Consider the following 19,791-nt stretch of genomic DNA (forward strand, 5'->3'; position numbering starts at 1 on the left):
TTTTACTACCTCTGTGATATTATGGATAGTAAAATGTTGATTTCAGTATTTACATAATGCTTATAACTTTCATTGCTGGTCGTTTTGGATGTATTAATTTAATCAATTTCTCATTGGGTTAATTTGACCGCTTATGAAACTACACTAACTGCATCAAACTCTATCGCCTCAATTACAAATGTTAGCATTTAACTCTAATTCGATGTCATTTGATAATGACTGTCTTATCTATTTGTGTCTACTTTCTATCTATTAAGATCATCTTTAAAAACAATGGCTTCGTTATGGCACTTTCGACCCCACGTATACTAAGAAGCAATGCACGCGGCGGTTCTATGGTGTAATGGTTAGCACTCTGGACTCTGAATCCAGCGATCCGAGTTCAAATCTCGGTAGGACCTAATTTTTTAACGTCAAGATCAAGGATTTGTTCGAGGTTTGATTAGTTACTTGATATAATTAAAACACAACAACCATGAATTAACATGAATCAAGGTGATCAATCACAATACCTCGTAGCACATACAGCTACGTATTTTTTGGAGACATTTCATCTGTAGAGAGACAAAAGGCATCTATCATTCCTCTCGTGAGTTAACTTATCTTTAATGATGTCAAAAATACTTTGAAAACGATAAAGTTGATGTACAACGCCATCATAAAACTAGTAAGGATCGATGGCCAAGTGGTATAACCTGATCACGTATGACCCACACTATTCATTAACAGGAGTCACTTACAACCGGGTTATCAAGAAGTCATTTATTTATTTATTGTCCTGTACAACCTGAATTTCAAATAAGCTAGGGCAACAACACGTGTGTTGATGAGTAGGCCTGTTTACACATCTCTGCTATGATTCTATGTGTGGAGAAACGTTTTAAGTGAAGCAATCTTCTGTTTATGAAATGTTTTCTTATCATAACGCAACAGTTAGATCTACATGATCACTCATCATTTGTCATTTATCACTGTCGTAAACGTATTAAGTGAATTCAGACATGTGTGCAGATAAGTAGAAATGAAAAAAAAAAAATACACAGAATTGTAATTTTATGAACGCATTAAGCTCATAGTGAATATTATCTGACATGCAAGCAGAGAGATCCTGAACTTCTCCCAAAATAACATAATATACTAGATAATGTTGATGATAAGCACCGTTGCAATGGGGACTTTTAACTTTTTGCGGGTTACCTTCCGGAAGTATCAAAAGCGGAACTATCAAAACATTTCATCTCTTGAGAAACATTGTGGACAACATTGCTAGATAATTTAAGTTCATTTACAATATTGCTTATTCACTTTTTAATTAATATTTATTTATTTTTCTCTCTTAATTTCTGTATTATGTTTTTTACATTGTACAATTTTCTGTCTACTTGTGTTTTGTGATTATTTCATTTTATCTCCCTGTATAAATAATTGCATTACAAGTGTTGTTAATAAAGTTTTTTTTTTTTTTTTTAAAGCGTCGGAATAGGAGGAGGGTCCTGTCTGCATGGTAACCATAGATTTGCGGAAATTTACGAAACGAGCCGCTTCAAAATATTCTTCTCTCGCTGTTTTATTGTGTGACAACACTAAGGTTAAGGTGTGGTTAGGTGTAGATACAAAACCACTTCATTGCGGTTTAGGAAAGATCATGGTTTGGGTTAAAATGACCACTTGAAACGTGGTGTGGATTAAAGTTACTGCTTCCTTGCAAATCTCGCGAGAGCTTCGTAAATCTAGGGTTACCATCCAGACAGGACCCAGGAAGAGGAACCGCAAGTAGGCCTGTTTGGCGTGAACGCTCGGGGAAACTTTTAACGTTATAAACATTTCAGTTTGGTCTAGATCCTCACATTCAAGATGTTCAACAGACAGACGAGCCTGTGGATGGGTGATGTATGTTGGAAGTTTCTTGTTTCTTTCAGTGTGGGATCGTTAGCTTAGCTTGTTAGCTATGCATGCTGCTATGCTTGCTCGTTTAGCGTTATGTTAGCAACGGCGTGTGACCCTTGTCGTAAAAGGTTAGACTGAACTCTGCTCTAAAGCACTTGGTCGGTAGAAACTGGATGAACACACTTCATCAAAACACAGTATAACGTTAAACGTTGATGGTCAAATGATACATCAAACACTTACTCCTTGTCCGTTAACGTTAAGCTCCTCACCTTGTAGCAAGCATCAGCTAATGTCGGTAAAGTTCACAGTTAATGTGTATAGTGTGAAATCTCTGAGCTCTAATATCGGCAGAGGGTTGAGTTGAGTTTGGAGGATATTTCCAGAACTGTAACTTTGTAACTGAATTAAATAAACAAAAATAACTGACACCTTGAAGTTGACGTCACGCGTTAGTTATACGTAGTTACAGTAACAAGTGTGATTCATTGCCTATTATCATTTCGCTTTGCATACAAACATTGCTTTCCAACGTTATCTCGAAAGTTAAGCTAAGAAGTGGTTAGTGTTAATTAAGTACAGCAACTATGCAAGTGTTTATCTTAGCTAAACTACTGCCAGTTTCAATCATAATTGTTGAAAGATAAGAGGTACAATAAACAAGAATGAGAGACGAGACAAAACACGACGATCAAGTTAGCTTCAAGTTCAGCGTTAAAGGAAACATGAATAATGATATTTAGTGGCTCATTCCCCGTTTTTTCAATACTTAAACTTTTGAAAAAGTGTTAGACACCATTATTAATAACGGCTGAATTCCATTTATGTTTGGATTTTCTTATGTCTTTGTGCCGCGCATTCTGCCTCTTTTGCATTGGGTTTCTGGGACACCTCAATGGATCATCATTTAATGTTATTATTTACATCTGTGCTTTTCATGCCGTAACCATTTAAAATGGCTTTCTTACACAACATTCTAAAAATGTCCCAAGCATGCCACTTTGAAGCTACAAGTGTATCAACAAGTGTTATAAAGGACCATGGATGCTAGTTTTGTCATAATTTTATAATAATCGTATACAGTTTGTACATTGAACATTTGTTTATGGTTAAAATTTGATGAATATAACATGTCTTTGCATGTGTGTTTAGTTGGACCCATACATGGATGAGAACTTCATCAAGCAGGCCTTCAGCGCTATGGGCGAATCACCGTTTGGAGTCAAGATCATCACTCACAGGATAACAGGGTAGGATATACAGAACACCAACCTCTGTGTGACAGCTTTGAAGGCAACTGCTACAATATTAGATATGCTGGTGGTTTAGTAGAGCTGGCTCACCTCCACCATAAATGACGACCTGCTGTTTTAAGACCAACCTACTGCTCACCCTTACAACAACAGGATTGATGGCAAAATCACTTGTTTCTCTGGTACATAGCTCTGTCCACCGCACAAGTTCACACCTCTCTTATATTCCTTATAGTAACCTCACTTCATTTACTTCCTGACAGTGTTGATTATCTTTTTCAAAGTGTCCTTTTAGTGTTCTTATTTTAGTTCATGATCTTTTTTTAACTTGCCGAGTGTGTGCCGAGCGTCTTTGAGTATCTTGAAGAGTGCTCTATAAATAAATATGTATTCATTATCCATTCACATGTGGCTTTATAAAAAAAGATATTTATAGAAAGTAGCTTCTCCTCACCTGTCTCTAACATGCTGTCCTCTTGTGCAGGGGTTCAGCAGGATACTGCTTTGTGGAGCTGGCGGATGAAGCAAGTGTCGACCGCTGTGTCCAAAGACTCAATGGAAAACTGGTTCCTGGATCAAACCCGGTCAGTTCTATGCTGTTATTGCAAAATACCTACTAATATGTCTTTTAATGTACCACTTTCCGCAATATATAATTATTGTTTCTCCATAAATATATAAATTCTATTGACAATTTAATACTGCCTTCCTCTTTTTTTCAGTATTAGACTTTATGATATCAAGCAGTATTTAATTGTTGATCTGAGTGTGGATAGTGGAGCTCAACTAGTCTTGGTCCTCCTTTGCTACGACAGAAATACAACAGTACTGGATACTTAGAAGTCGATGTGATGTGAGGTTTTCATTTTGCTCTGTAAAAACACCAGATTCTTGTTAATACTTAAGTGAAATGTGGCACATTTGTTCAATTTGCTGTTTGTGTTGCTTTCACTACCACTATTGTGCTTTTCCCAGTCAATTTAAACAAAGAAGCAAAACTAAATAGCAGTTACAGATACCATTAAGTGAAAATATGTTCTGTATTGGCTGCAGTGACAGGAAATCTACTCGGGGATCTGGTGATGTAAAACAAAAAGAAAAACTTTGCCACCTTGAAAACGTTCCAAGTCTCAGGCGGCGTGTAAAGTTGTGAGCTGTAGCTGCTTGCTAGTGAATTTGAAATGCTGTCGGCCCTGTGAGCCGGCCAAGCTAGTGGGCTCCCCTGTTCACCTGCTGCTGAAGGTGGCTGAGAGGCTGCTTGTACATGAATGTACTTTGTTTGAAGCTGGGGAATAGAGTCTCTGGTAGGAACTAACTGAGGAATGGGCTAAAGGCTGGTCTGGGTGGTGGAGGTATGTAAACCCAAATAACAACAACCATAATAACTCCACTCTCTATTTCCAGCAATATCAGTGCTATACTACACGTCTTTGGTGTGTGAGGTTGGCTTAGTGTGTGTTTTCTCTCCCCCCTGTGCAGCCCCGGAAGTTTAAGCTAAACTATGCCACCTACGGCAAACGGCCAGAGGCAGGGTAAGATATGATTCTACATTTAACTTTTGCATCTTACTGTTGAGTCTAAGTTTAAGAAATGCTACACACTTATGTTGTTTCTGTGGAGATGAATTAATAATGATGCCATCATCTCTGTCATGTTGGCCAAGGCAGGGCACTCTGGTTGAAATCAATATTACAATATTATTGAGAGTATTTTTCTGATATATCACAGTTTGGTAAATGTGAAAAAATATAAATATAAAATAATCTAATCGATATTTAGTGCAATGAGTCTTCATACATGGAATACAAACACTCTAAAGCCCCCACACACCCACAGCCCATCCACACACGTGGTTTCACTTATGTCGCCAATGTCATCTGGCAAGTTGCTGTATTGGCCAATCATATGCATGCAAGCACACATTCCTGGTGGATTTCTTTGTAAAATCCTGCCTGTGAGTTTTACAAACCGGTGCGCAGTGTTTTGGCTTCTAAGTCCTTAAAAGCATGAATCTGTAACTCCAACTTGACTTCCTGGATCGCATTTCATTGTCTCGCTGGTACCTCAAACGACACACTCCCACCATTGTAGCCCCCCTACGTCGTAGTGCCGGATTGCCTGATTTGGTGTGAATACAGCCCAAGACTGTGTGGGCTGTACTTGATTGACAGCTCCCTCAGTCTCCCGTTGCCACTATTGCACCTGCTATGGCTGGGCAGTTATTGTCACATGCAGTTTGATGACATCATGTAATTGCCAGCATACCGTAGCTCCAACCAAGTTCAACATATGTATAATTAGTGAGAGTGATTGAAAATACCTGCATGGATGAGCAGGACCTTTTTTAAAGGGAGTTTCTTGAAAACAAACAGAAGTTATGTTTACATTGAAACTGTAGACTTTTACAGCTACATTGTCATCATCTTTTCAAATTTTCCAAAGTCAAATTGGCTTAAAGTTTGATTATTGTGCAGGAGTAAACAATAGAAACTATATAAATGCAGCAGTACTTGTAGGTTAGCGTGTAGCCTCAGTGAAATGATGGTCCTCGGTGAGCTGTGTTTAGGCAGGTGAAAGACAAATGGACAAACAGGAATAAATGAATTAACAGTGTTGGCATCTGCATAGATTTTTGTAAACAATCTATTAATAGTGTGAAGAATTTTCATATCAGTGCTTCCCTCACTTTTTTGTCTGTTTGACTGCTGCATGTATGCAAATGATGTACTTTTATGCGTGTGTATGCAAATTACATCAAGAACATCAAGAAATGAAAGAGACAGTACAGGTTTGAGGGAAATGTTCCCATTCCCATGCCTCAGTTGTGTCCCTGATTTAAAAGAATAAAATGGTAAAATTTCCCAGAAGCCTGCTGTCCCTTTAATGCTTGACAGTAATATCTGTGTATAAAAGGTGATAGATTTGATGTAAAGTGTTTACTTCTCTCAGGCCGGAGTTCTCAGTGTTTGTGGGCGACTTGGCCTCTGAGGTGGACGACTTCCAGCTGCACCAGGTTTTTAAGAAGTACCCCTCCTGCAAGGGAGCCAAAGTAGTCACTGACCAGTATGGATACTCCAGGTACGTCAGCTCACAGGTGGACCAGACGACGCCATGGCTTTAGTGATGTTAGATGTATTCTGCTTAACATTGGAAGATTTCTTGAACTATATATTATTTATTTTATTTCTTTGATATGGTGTATTCTGTTCTGGATTGAATATTATATAAAAAATGTCCTGGTTTCTGTGATGTAATGAATATTTGCATAGCGGTGCAATGGACATTGACCTCCAGTACATCTTCATCTATTTTCGAAAAAGGCTGAAAAAAAATGTTTTCTTGCCGTCTTATGCTAAAACTATTGTTTTCCCCATATAGGCTAAGCAAGAGCAACTCACAATTCAAGTGATGCTACCTCATGTTAAAAGTAAAACAACAAGTTTCAGTTCTACCATAATAATACCCATTATATTCTGTTTCTCATTATAAGGTGATTAAATGCCAAGTATGGAGTGTGTGGTGATGAGGATAGAAGGGCTGACTGTTGTTTGACTTGCAGAGGCTACGGCTTTGTTAAGTTTGGAGAGGAGAGCGAGCAGAAGAAGGCGATCGAGGAGTGCCAGGGTACGATGCTCGGGGGTAAACCGCTCAGACTCAGTATCGCTGTAGCAAAGAGGTAAGATACTGCACATCATCTCATCAGTCCATAGAAAGGTATGATCAAGGATCTTAATCGTATAATTTTAGAAGTGTAAGTATATTCAGATAAAGGAAGTAACACATAACAATAAACTTTTTCTTTGAAACTTCAAACCTGCACCCCAAAGCCATCCATAGGTGACACTCTTATTCCAGACTATGTTCATGTTTTCTGAATTTAGACCCATTAATATTCAATTGAAACACATAACATTTTGTTGCATGAATGTTTAAATCAGATGTCTAATTTTGATGACATGAGATGTGAGTATTATTGAAACTTATATCTATTTTTATTATTTTGCAGCCAGAAGATGAGCAACTACCATGGGGGCCAGGGCCAGAATTACCATAGCAACTACAACCAGTCCCAGTCCAGTTACTATGGCAGTAACAGCGGCGGGGGTCAGGGGGGTTACTACTCTCAGTGGGGGGGCTACGACCAGTACGGCGGCTACAACAACAGCGGCTATAACAGCGGCTATAATAGTGGATACGGCAGTGGCTACAACTACAACTATGGGCCATATGGATACCCCCCACCAGGCCATGTGATGCCACCACCTCCCATGGGGATGCCACCCACTGACATGTCAGGAGCTGTAGAGGTCAGTGAAATACTTGGATACTCATGCTCAAATGGAAGTTATACCATATAATATATGGAATGCTCATATCCTTAAGCTACGAGCTAAAAATGATATCTGAGCAACATAAGATAGTTCAGTCTTTTCATGTGTTTTCAGCAGTTATTTTCTAACATGTATAATGTGTTTGAAAAGAAATCTCTGGTTTTCCTTTACATGGACTTAAATCAAATAACTCACTGACACAAACCAGCATATATGACACAAGAGGTGCACAAATGTTCTGATAGTAGTGCAACTATCTTGGATGTAAATATGTGCCTTTATGCTCTTGTAGCATGATTGTGTCCATTCAGATTTCTTGTTAAAGGCATATATTTTCAAAGTTGATGTCTTTCCTCAGCAGAGCCATGAGGAGACTGAGGATATAGATGAAGATAATGCAGAAGGTAAGACCTGTTTTCAGTGAAATATTTATTACCATTCAGTGTCTGCTGCCTGCGCAGGCCCAATGTTATGTTGCCAAAATAACTCAGGAATAGGGATGGATATTGAGAACCAGTACTAAATTGGTACCAGTTGCTGACTGGTCAGTACTGAAATATTGATAAGCTCTTGGACAGACGTTGCTGCTATAATGTGCAGTGCAGCGTGTTTGACTGCTTTAGCAAAGCAGCTGCTGCACCTGACGTTACGCCCTCACTGCAGCCTCCCGGTAACACTTGTTATCATTACAAAAGTAAGTCTGTAGTTATTAACTCAGGACACAGTTCGCATCGGTTTAAGCACTTCTAATTTATGTTATTAAATAATCCCACAAACAACGTCAGTCAAGCAGCAGCCACAGTTTTGTCCCTTATTGTATATACAGGAAACAATTTAACTTATTTCTGCAAAAAAGTAATAAGATAACTGTTGAATCTTTTCACATCTTTTCAGGTGCACCTTGAAATGTTTGTATATTAAATGTTAGTGGTAATGTTAGGTAATGTCACAGCTGATTAAACCCTTTTTAAGGAATTGTAATCGTAAATAGTTTACTGATATAACTTGTTAAATTCATAACTCCAGGTTTGGTTTGGGGTTGTCTCTATTGTTTTTGCATCACAATCGCTTTGACTTAGGCCCATACCATTTGTTTGCATGTACAGATAAACACCATACTGTGTGGATGTGTATAAATCATTGCTTGGTGTTATTTTACAGAGCCCATCCCTGAATGTGACGTGGACCAGTGGAACAAAGATTTTATGCAACGCAGCGAGGAGTTCTACGACGCCATGATGAACTGTCACTGGGAGCCCCTGGACTCTGTTAACTCCCCTATCCCCTCACTCTCTTGATAATTTAGTCTCTTCGAATCCCTCCCTAAATTTGAAATATTACTTTTTTTATGATTTCGTACTCCACATAATCTCCCATGATCTAAAGCCACACTGAGACCTTAAAAAGCCCAACTTCAGTTCAGTGTATCAGTGCTTCTCTCAGCCTGATGAAAGACTGACAGTACATATAGATATACTGTTCATCTTCAAAGTACACACAAACGTTCACTTGATTTTAATGTTTACCATGTTGGTAATATTCAGAGAGTTGAACAAGCGAGTGAAGTTAGTATGTAGTCCATACTGTGTAGTATGAACTCGTCTGTACACCACAGAGGAGGGAGAGCTAAGAGTTGAGGGACAAAGTGCACAGTTACCCTCTGTGCTGTTCACAGTAGCTGTAGCATTAAACCCAACAAGGTCTTCTAAATATGTTACATGTCATGAGTGGTTTCAATAATTCACCATTTCACTGAGGAACAAACTTCACTATCATTTAGTTTGGTCTTGTTGATCCATGTTGAAATGGACACACCAGCAAAAGCTAACTTAGTTTATTGAATATGGCCCTGATCGTTTAGGAGGAAGAGACTGTCTTCTGAAGACAAAACTATGCCTTTTATTGTCATTCGCCATGTACATCCTCTCAGTCCAGGATGGTAATTAGATTTTCTTTGTATATCAGTGTCTTGTTCATTTTTTTTAATGAAGGATTTTTTGAGTAAATACCTTTCTCCTCCGTTTTTTAATTTTTCTGATCGATTTAATGAGCGTTATCTGGGTGGAGTTTTCACTATGAAAGATGTTGATGTTGAGTATAGTCAACAGAAATCAACCAGAAATGTAATTTATCACTGCTTTCCAGACAAGAAGATCTATCTTCTACTTATATAATAGATGAATGCTACAACCTCCCAACACTTGTGAGCGCTGTGAAACTGTATGTCATGATTTTGTGAGGTTGACAGCTGAATTTGTTGTATCAGATGTCAAGGCAGCATTTATTCTCTGCTGTTTGATGGCTGATATTTTGTATATATTTTCTTTCTGGAGACATTTTATCAATAAAACTAATTTAGGAGGAAAATTGTCTTTCTTCCTCATTACAGTAAACACTGTTAGGTTCTGTCAATCAGCATGTTTGAGTTAGTAAGTCAATGTTGGTTCTGTACTTTGATATGTATGTATCTTATTCTTATGAAGGACACAGCATGAGGGCTTGCAAAGACACAGTAACACCTTCACAACTTATTTTCTACCCATTGTTACAAACAAAAGGTGTTAGCATTCATTCAAAAATATTTCAGGCAGTCTCAATCTACCCTATATCTTGCCTTGCCTATCCACATCATACCTTCTATAATATTCTCCATTGGACATTATGGATAAAAATTCTTTGTGTAACAAATTCAACCTTGATGATAACAGTGATCGTAAGCAAAGTTAATGGCCTCAACTTGATTTGTTTGCCATTGCCATACTACAAAGTGTCTCATGTCACAGCTGCATTTCTCTGCTTCTCTTATTATAACATACAGCAGGTGATACAGAGGTCTTGCTTTACATATGACTGACTATATGGAGTTAAATGTTTTCTACCTCTACATATTCTATGCATTTTCTCCCAAAGTGAATCAGCTGACAAAAGATTTCTCTTCACCATGGGAAAACAAGAGTCCACAGTCATGCTAGTGGCTCTGTGAGGCTGCACTTGAGATAGCCTAAATGTTGGTGTTTAGTCTTATGTTTAGCATGTCTGCCAAATTTTGTGCCAATCCATCAAATGTATATCAGAGATCACAGCACAAGTGAAAAATTTGACCTGGCACTAGAGGAAAATTCATAGAATCACCAATGTAGTGAGACTGTATCCTCAAGGGATCTTGAATATCTGTTCTAAATTTCATTGCATTATAATCAAATAGCTGTGAGATAGTTCACCCTTAACTACAATTGTCAACTTCATGGTGACATTTATTGAGATATTTCAGTCTGGAACAAAATGGTGGCCAACAGTGCCATCCCCAGAGCCGTGCTGCTAGCGTAGCTAAAAAGCTTGTTGTTTTAAACCATTTTAATGTGATGGCTGTCTGGAAAGTAAAGAGAATTACATGAAAAGCATTTTAATCACTGTATTTGTAGTTTCAGAATACAACTGACAAAATGCATCTGAACAAAGGAGGAAAAACTGATCTTGCACCAATGTCTTAACCAGTTCTCTGTAGTTAATCAACCATCTCACCAATGCTAAAGAAGACACTGACAAGGAAGCAAATGGACCTTTTGGTTGCAGTCTTTTAGTCTTTTTTTATCATTCATTACCCAAGTTCTCCATTTATTTTTTTAAGTATTGGGTTGACAGGTAACATACCCATCAAATTCAGTAGCTGTTCATCTCTGTATCCCAAAGAAATCTTAACTGTGGGTTCAGTAAAGTTAGGTTTTCTCAAACCAAACTCTTCCAGCTTGGATCCAAATAACAATTGTTGTCACATACATTGGGCATGTATTTGGATTGGCATGCAGTAGAAAAGACACATTTTATTCAAAAGCCCAAGTCCATAGTGTTTTGTTTGAATTAATAAAAGGACTGCTGTGATATATCCTTTGAGAAATTGTTAAAACATTAATAATGTGAGATGTGACAACAACAAACACAACTGGACAGGTTTGGATTTTCTACTACCTTGACTTTGTGATTTAAGTCTTTGTGCCAGTGTGATCTTGGCTCAGATGTCCGTCCTCGGTCGCTTCAGTCTTAATGTTGAGCAGTCCCAGTCCAGGTCTCCCGGGGCAGTACCAGCTGGGCCCCAGACGGTACCAGCCCTGGTACAGTCCCCTCCAGCTCAGACAGCCAAGAGCGCCCCCTAACAGCTGGGTGGGGAACTGAGGGAAGTAAGCTAGGAGACAGAGCAGCAGAAAGATCCAGAGCCAGAGCAGAAGAACACAGAACAGGAAGAGGATCCTCAGAGGGGCGTCTGAAAACCCACCCAAACTCAGATAAGGACCAAAAACAGCAGTTTCCTCTGCCAGCAGCAGGCAGCAGAGACAGAGGAGGAAGACATCTTCTGAAACTTCATATCCCCTCCACAACATTCCAGCTTTGAGGCACTCCGACTTGCTCTCCCCTTCCCGTAACACCAAGAGAGGTTGGCCGTTGGTGGCCTCTTGGCTGTTGACTAAAGGTTCGTAGCAGCTTCCTGTGGCGTTCTCCAGAAGGTCCAGAAGTTTGCAGAAACCAAGCCACAGTCCGCCAGCAACCCCGAGCCGGGAGAGGTGCCGGACTGAGAGAGAGAGGGAGCGGCGGATGGAGAAGGAGAGGAGGAAGACAAAAGAGCCGACAAAGACGCAGGTCCAGCCCCAACCAGAGCGCAAAAACATCCTGGAAGAAGAAGATTACCAAAATGTTTAAATTCTTAAGTAAAGACTACCCAAAGGCACTCTGAATGATGCTGGAGAGGGATGTTTTTCAAAAGGAAACACCATAGTTTTCTTGGGTTATGTAGACTTACTTTTGAGAAACATAGAGATGTTGTCCTCCACCATAGTGTGTTAGGGTTAGGTTAATAATGTGCCATTAATTTGAACACTTTGAGGTGTAAAAATACTGCATATAAAAGACCAGGATCCAACATTATCAGAAATTATCTATTGTACTAATTTTACTATTGGTCTTCATTCTGTCAAAATCAAAAAATGCACCATTGTGTTTGCTAAAGAATTTAGACTTTTAACAACAAATTTTCTGGAGATTTAAGTAAGCACAAACCAGCCATTTTAGAAGTTAAGCTGTGTCATAATCATTGACTGTGTATAAATATGTATATATACTTATATACAGTCAATGATCATAAAACATTCTACATATAGATGTGAAGTAAGTTTTAGTATGTGTTGCATGCATACTGGAAAAATACTAGTCATAATAATTGTGGGCAATGTTTAGGGAAATTACTTTGGATCATTTTCCTTTCTCTTTGTTAAAGCCACATAATCATCAGTATTTTTTATATAATCAATGGGTCAAATGACTATGATGTAAGAAGGGATCACTTGTAGTGACAAACACAATGATTTGACACAATCGATGATATAACAAGCTTTTAAAATACAACACATTGTTAAAGATGAAACCAGTGGTTTCCAACCTTTTTGGCTTTTGATGTCTCACAAAAAGCAGTGTGTAGTCGGGGTCACATTTCACATGTCTATGAGTTGTTAACAGCTCCACCAAATAGTGATTTTTCCCTCTAAACTTCTCACATGCTTTCATTTCAATAAATGTTCAAATGATCCAATATTTCACCAAAAATCAAAGATTAGAGAAAAAAGTCCAAAAACTGAAAACAGATTTGTGTATCAGAACTTTGTTTTTTCTTCTTTCCTCTCCCATTAATCATCTCACGACCCCTCAGATTTATTTGGTGACCCCTAGATTGGGAACCATTGGACTAAACAAGCTAACTGTGTATAAAGTAGTTGAAACTAGCTCCACCTCCAGCAGCTACAACAGTAACATGCTGCTCTAACACTGATGCTTCAGTATTAATAATCTAATGATGTCATATATAATAATATATCAGTCAGAGGGACCAAACCACTACTTTTAATACTTAAGTAGGATTTTTCATGCAGGGATTTACTTATAATGGAGTATTTTTACATTGCTGTATTTGTACTTTTACTAAGTAAAGGATCTTAATACTTCTTCCACCACTGATATTAATACCTATATAGTGTAGAAGTGGGACTACTGATGGTATCCAGAAGCTCGGTCACATCTGAAGTGAAACTTCTGAAAGTGGCAAATACATCAGTAGGTTTAGTTTTATAACGACAAACTGAAATTATTCTGGTGTTCCTCTGACAGTTTCACACAGAGGAGGAAGATGTATTAAATGTGAGATGCATCCTGTCCAAGCTTCACCAAACCAACCAATCAAAACACTGACATGTCCTCAAGAGCCAGAGGCAGTTTGTTTGAACAGTAACACACAGGGAAGGTATGAGACATGTTACCAAAGTAGACAGGAAATAGCCTCACCTGTAGAGGAAGTGGCTTCTCTTGGCAAAGACGCTGTGCTGGGAGACCCAGAGGCTCAGTGCGGGGCCGAACATCACCACTGCTGACAGAAACAGGTGGAAGTGCTGCCGGAACAGAGTGTTACCCAGGAAGCGAGCAGCCAGGTCCGTCAGGACCACCAGCACCATGTTCAGGATCATCTGGACACAGAACCAAAACTGACTGGATCTCAATTTATATTTATACCTGAAACTGGACTGCTGGCTGTAAAGGCAGCAGTGTGTTTGTTTAGATTATCCACCTCAGACCTTACAGCATGCACTGTTTCATGTGATAAGGCTTGAATCCCGTGTAGACTAGTAACAGTGGATTACTTCTGTTGCATATGGGAACAATTTAGCATATTATGTAAAACACAAGACTCTGCTCATGTGCACAAGAACAACCCCAAAGACCACAACAGAAATGGTTGGAATGTATCAATCTATACACACTAAATCATAATTTTTTAAAGACTAAGATATGATCCATTGATGCATCAATAGAAGATTAATCCGGATCCTGCTGAGATCCAAAGCTGCAGGCTGTGTAGTAAAAGAGTTGAAATCCACTGCTGTGACTCAGCTAGCTGCTACAGTTGGGCATCCATGCGTAGAGTGTGTTCTGCATAACATGAATGAAATGACAGCTGGCCTCTAGCATTCCACAGACTCCAGATATGTGCACACTGTGAAATCCAACCCTGAAATTCTTCAATCACAGTAGGCACTACTGTATGCTGTATCTGCTGGTGTCGTCACTGTAGTTTAGTTGCCACTGAGGCACTAAACTGTGCCTCACTGTTGTCTGCAACCACCCTCCAAAACACATAACTTGTTTGGCTGTAGTGTGTTTTCTTGCAGCTGCAGAAAGGTGAGTTGAGCTTCAGTCTCCTCTGACCTTGTGTGGCAGGTTTCCACGTGTCTCCTTCCTGTGCTTTGTTGTGGAATTGTCATTGGCCACCGCTGTATTGGTTCTGCGAAAACGCGACGACTGCCACTAAATTCCGCTCAGCGATGGCCAGCAGTCCGAGAGCTGTAGCTTCAGAATACCTCCCGTCTCCAAATTATCTCCACAGTAACTGTAGCTTCTCTGCTCCTCTCTCTGTCATTGACACCCACCCTCTCCAACACACACACACACACACACATAAAAATACAGAGTATGTTCTCACCCTGTCATATATCTCCTGGGCCTTGAAGGTGTCATATTGCTCCTACTGAGACGGTTGAAGGGTACAGAAGGGTTGAACCAATAACACTGATTCGTCTGTGATATTATGGATATAACAGGGGTTCTGAATAATCTTGTATTAATTCCTGACAGAGTTACAGGCTGAGAGTAAGCAGGGCAGCTCTGATAACCAGTGTTACAGAGAGTCATGAATTAAAAGTGTCAACAAATGAGATGTAATTTGTCGCATCATGTGTGTGTTCATGTGTATTAATAGCAGTAACCTTTGTACTGTATCTGGGCCGAGACTCAGCTGCTGCAGCAGTCTGTGTCAATCAATGCATGGCAACACACTCATGGTCCACTCAGTTTCATACAGTTTCTATAGCTGACCCTTACCAATGCGATTATCAACAAACCATGTTGTCACTTTAAAGCTCCTCCTGCACCTTTCAACTCATGCATTCTACTGTATGTGTAACAGTTTAAAATGTAGGGGTTTCAATGACAAAACCAAGACAGTCAGTGTGGTCAGGCCATAATGGGCTTTTATTAAAACTAGTTAAAAATCTATGAAACAATAAAACCAAAGCTAGAGAAGGGAGCTGATACAGTCATACTGCTGCCTGGCGTCCACCAACCACAGTGAGAGGGACTGGGAGTAATGTTACCTGTAATAACAAAACAGACAACACTACAGACAAAAGAAACAGTGACTAAATAATGTGGCATCACATACCCCAAAGTATCACAGCTGACTGAATTCCCAACTGCTCCAACACCAACCGCAGTACTAGAAAGAAAACAGAACTAAATTTAAACCTAAAAGCCAGTGCTGCCTGTAAAAACACATTATCAGCACTAGTAGAGCTGGCTCAAGGTTAATATGATTAAAATGGATTCTACAAATCTAATGTTCTTACTTTGATCCTGGTATTAAGACTACCTTTCTCTTTTTTCTTTAGCAAACCTAAAATCAGGACAGGACACATTAAAGCATTAAAAACACAAGTACCTCAGGATGCCTTTGCACCCCTACATTACCCAACGTTAAGGCCCCATTTACACCTGGTATTAACATGTGATCTGTATCTGGATACTTTATCTGGATAATGACATCCAATCCATGGGTCTTTGCATTTACACCTCCAAACGTGGTCTGGCTGATCCGATCGCACTCCGATCACAATGTGTTCTGAGTCTATTCACACCTTGTATTAATATGTGTTTTTCCTTGTTCAGATAACATATCCAGATACAGATCACATTATAATGGCAGGTGTAAATGAGGTATAAAAGCGTACAAGGTGATAATATAATTTAAAAACATATAATAAAGGCACCCAGGCAGCAGCAGGAACAGGGACAATCACACAGAGTGCAGTCAACTGGCAGCACCCTCACACCTGTGCTCACTGACCCAGTTATCACCCGATCCCTCTGCTAGGCCCGCCCCTCCTCAAGGACCTGTGTCCCCTGCTACATACAGTATGTCTCACACCAAGTCTAAAAATATAGTCTATCTACATTACTTCATGCTAATAAGAAATAGAATAATAAGGCTGTAGTGTTTAGAGCTTGTATCAGCAAGCTCTACATGTATAGGACTAATATGAGTTAGTGAGTTATGATGGCTTCAGTCAGCACTGGAGTCTTTCTTCCAGAAGTTGCTAGGTTTCATCTGAAATTACCTGTGCTGAGTAACTACCAGGTGTAGCTTCATTGGTCATGTGAACCCTCAATTTTTCCAGAATTCATAACAAATTAGCAACACTTAAAGGAAAAGTTTGACATTTTGAGAAATAAGCTCTCTTGCCAAGCGTTAGATGAGGAGATTGATAGCACTCACATGTATGCTAAGTATGTAGATTTACAGTTTTATGTGCCAGACTATTTCTTGACCGGTAAATGATTTTGTTACCGTTGGACAGAGTCAGACCAGCTGTTTCCACTCTTTGTTTTATGTTAGCTGGCTGCTGGTAGTAGCTTCACATTTACTGCACAAATAGTTGAACTATTGCTTTAAGGTAGTGTAGAACTAGATAATGTAGAAACTGGTCACTTAGACATCTATCTGAAGTCTAATTGTTGGATCTAAGCCATAGTCAAAATCTATCCATTAAAGTGCTAGGAGGTCCTGGGGGAGGCAATGAGCTGCTGTGCCCCTGCCTGGCAGGTAATCCAGCCGCGTTGACAGGGTTGATTTTCTCAAACATCACTATCAAATACACTGGTCACAAGATTGCATGTAAAAGCTATGATCCATCCTTCATTTTTCTCCTGTCAAAATAGAAATTTGCCAAATGTTTCCATTTTGTTTTGTTCTTGCAATACGGTGCTGTCATGTTATAGCTGTTTATTTACCTCAGATGTCACTTTTCCATTAATTTTCTGTAGGTATTTCTCCCTGCTTATAGTACCTGGACAGCTGTATGAGACACTGTTGGCAGGTGTAATAACAAACATTTGTTGATGTGAAAATTGTGGAGAATATCACTTTGATGATAGATGACAGATGTAGATGTATCTTTATTGCAGTTATTGTTTTTAAAATTCTTTTTCTTTCCTCACTACTGTAATCCTAAATCTCAATATCAAAATGTGAAATGTATATAAAATTATGCTTTATGACAGATTTACATTAATTACTTTTTGTGTGTTTTTCTCCATGTTTGTGTTGAAAAATGTTTCAGACAGATGTAGGTTAGATACATCTGTATGTATGTTATATATATGTGTGTGTGTGTGTATTTTAATTGTGTGACAACTGAAACATTGATTAAAATGTGTGTAATTCACATTAGGCAGATTCCTTTCATTTATTTTTTCATATTACTGTTGTCTTTCTTCTAACCCTGACTGTGCTTTGTATTTCTGACATGTCTGACTTAGCTGAACTCTCATGTCTGTCTATCACTTTCTGTTTTGAACCTTGTGTTCTTTGACCAGAAATAAAGGTTGGCCTTCTTTTAAAGTGTCAAATGTCTCCCTTCTCTCGTTCCAACTGCAGGAAGAAGTTGAGCAGCCCAGTTGTGTTCACATCTCTTAACTTACACGCAGCATTTGATCAACTAATCACTGCATTTATTACATCACCTAAAAATTACAAGTTGTAACTGCCAGTGTATGTTGCAGGTGTAAAGAAGGGAGAACACAGTTAACCTTCTTTCAGAAAGCTTAAAACATGGCAGCATTTTTTCTACACAAAAGTATCTGAAGTTAGATTTGTGACCAATTTATGATTAACTTTCAATACTTCCACACTGAATGGCCATGCTTTTTGGATATTCCAAAAAACTGCAGTTTTTACTTGCATTGGTGTCTAATGAAAGTTTTCTTCACTGTTTAAGTGAATAAACGTAAAGTAAACGTTTCGTCCTCCACTGCTACATACCCTCACTCTGCAGCCAGACTTCACATAAACATGAGTGTAAAGCCATGCTAGCAGCTCTGTGAGGTTGTACTCAGGAATAGCAGTGCTTTGTATGAAATGTCATGGCAATCCATCCAGTCGTTTTTGAGATATTTTAGTCTGAACCAAAGTGGTGCACAGGCCAACAGACTAGCAGCCACCCCAATAGCCATACTGCTAGCACTGAAAAAATAAATGAATAAATAATAATAATGATAATAGCAGTGTACACACAGTGACCACACAGTTACCTAATCTGTTAACTCTGCAATAGATCCTGCCTTTGTGTAGCTGATCATATTCAGTTTTTCTTTACATTATCAGGTAAATGTTTATTCAGACTTATAGTAATTTTGGAGGCTGTAGGACTGCATTATGTTAAAAGGTTTTTCTAATGTTTTGTTCCTTACATGTATGTAAATGGGAGTAGAAAACACATTGGAAACACCTTTCATTATGATGCATTCTGATGCAAACATTACTGTACATTGCACAAGAACATATATTTCTCTGGTCATTGAGTGTATGGAGAGTTTCGCTTAAAGTAGTCATGGCTGAATGGCGTTATATGCTGAAGGAAAATGCATAAATAAGAACTGTGCATGGGTTCAGATGGTGAAATAAGAATAGTAAGAGAATGTAGAGCATCTCCACCTCTCTCTCACTGCAGGTTTGATTCATTACAAAGCTTGTAAGTCAACAGGTTGAGGAGACCCTTACATCATCAGTGGAGGTATAATTCAAGTGGAGGCCAGCAATTAATGTCATCAAGTTGATTTTCTCATTTGAGGCATATACACAAACATAACATGGAGTGGATCTATTGATCAGTGTAGTGCAACAGCACCTCCAAGAGATAGATTAATGTCTTACCCAATATACTGAGGCACCATCCACACAAATAACATTTCTGCAGAGCTGCTGACATCTACAGGCATTAGAGAGATGTTTCATATGTTGGCTTGGAAGCAGACCAATGCTGCCAGTGTGACTAATATCCAACCATAAAATGTCAACAAGTTAGACACGTCATGTTGGACAGTTAATTCTGTCCAATATCATTTGTAATTGTGAGCCTTGATATATTTTTGGTTTCTAATGGTGTAACTCATCACACCACTGACTATGTACCCAAGTGATACATCTATAAATTCACTCACTGACTTTAGACCACAAACAGACATAATGTGATCAATAGTTTATTATATATTCCAGCCCCTCTCAGTTTAAACTCTGTAAATGGATTGAGTTATATGCATGAGACCGTTTCTTCCTCCTGAATATTTTCATGTATTCATGAAAAAAATACTGCCACTGTGTGGATCAACTGTGACATTACAACACAGAGGAGTTTTAGTTTAGTCTCATGTAGTTTAACGGAGTATATCACATC

The 19,791-nt window shown here is 38.9% G+C and overlaps 2 protein-coding genes and 1 non-coding gene across 6 annotated transcripts; 2 read left to right on the forward strand and 1 right to left on the reverse strand.

Annotated features, from left to right (window-relative positions):
* Window positions 1-329: 329 nt before the first annotated feature.
* Window positions 330-401, forward strand: trnaq-cug. Its single transcript has one exon. It is a non-coding gene; the product is annotated as a tRNA-Gln (tRNA).
* Window positions 402-1,468: 1,067 nt separating this feature from the next.
* trnau1apb (tRNA selenocysteine 1 associated protein 1b) lies at window positions 1,469-9,853 on the forward strand. 2 transcript variants are annotated; one of them, XM_042428226.1, is made up of 9 exons: window positions 1,469-1,890; window positions 3,040-3,137; window positions 3,625-3,724; window positions 4,620-4,672; window positions 6,090-6,218; window positions 6,700-6,816; window positions 7,147-7,447; window positions 7,833-7,875; window positions 8,633-9,853. In XM_042428226.1, exons 1-9 carry the CDS (start codon window positions 1,855-1,857, stop codon window positions 8,767-8,769), a joined length of 1,014 nt encoding a protein of 337 aa, XP_042284160.1. In that variant the 5' UTR covers window positions 1,469-1,854; the 3' UTR covers window positions 8,770-9,853. The 2 variants fall into 2 exon arrangements, with proteins under 2 accessions (XP_042284160.1, XP_042284159.1); XM_042428225.1 differs by having other exon boundaries at window positions 1,470-1,890; window positions 7,830-7,875.
* Window positions 9,854-10,749: 896 nt separating this feature from the next.
* On the reverse strand, window positions 10,750-15,121 carry fitm1l (fat storage inducing transmembrane protein 1, like). Of its 3 annotated transcripts, none has more exons than XM_042429390.1 (3): window positions 14,988-15,121; window positions 13,796-13,974; window positions 10,750-12,133 (listed from the first exon to the last, which is right to left on the reverse strand). In XM_042429390.1, exons 2-3 carry the CDS (start codon window positions 13,972-13,974, stop codon window positions 11,452-11,454), a joined length of 861 nt encoding a protein of 286 aa, XP_042285324.1. In that variant the 5' UTR covers window positions 14,988-15,121; the 3' UTR covers window positions 10,750-11,451. The 3 variants fall into 3 exon arrangements, with proteins under 3 accessions (XP_042285324.1, XP_042285323.1, XP_042285325.1); XM_042429389.1 differs by lacking the exon at window positions 14,988-15,121 and adding an exon at window positions 14,714-14,900; XM_042429391.1 differs by lacking the exon at window positions 14,988-15,121 and adding an exon at window positions 14,516-14,661.
* Between the last annotated feature and the right edge of the window lie 4,670 nt (window positions 15,122-19,791).

The sequence above is a fragment of the Thunnus maccoyii genome, chromosome 12 (assembly GCF_910596095.1).
Source record: "Thunnus maccoyii chromosome 12, fThuMac1.1, whole genome shotgun sequence".
NCBI classification, from domain to species: Eukaryota; Metazoa; Chordata; class Actinopteri; order Scombriformes; family Scombridae; genus Thunnus; species Thunnus maccoyii.

Bases quoted from the DNA above. Each gene is read 5' to 3' on its own strand.
- fitm1l (XM_042429390.1), bottom strand. From the start codon at position 13,974: ATGATCCTGAACATGGTGCTGGTGGTCCTGACGGACCTGGCTGCTCGC. The intron at 12,134-13,795 runs GTGAGGCTATTT...TTCTTCTTCCAG, and splicing joins AGAAGCCACTTCCTCTACAG to GATGTTTTTGCGCTCTGGTT.
- trnau1apb (XM_042428225.1), top strand. From the start codon at position 1,855: ATGTTCAACAGACAGACGAGCCTGTGGATGGGTGAT. The intron at 1,891-3,039 runs GTATGTTGGAAG...ATGTGTGTTTAG, and splicing joins CGAGCCTGTGGATGGGTGAT to TTGGACCCATACATGGATGA. The intron at 4,673-6,089 runs GTAAGATATGAT...TACTTCTCTCAG, and splicing joins GGCAAACGGCCAGAGGCAGG to GCCGGAGTTCTCAGTGTTTG.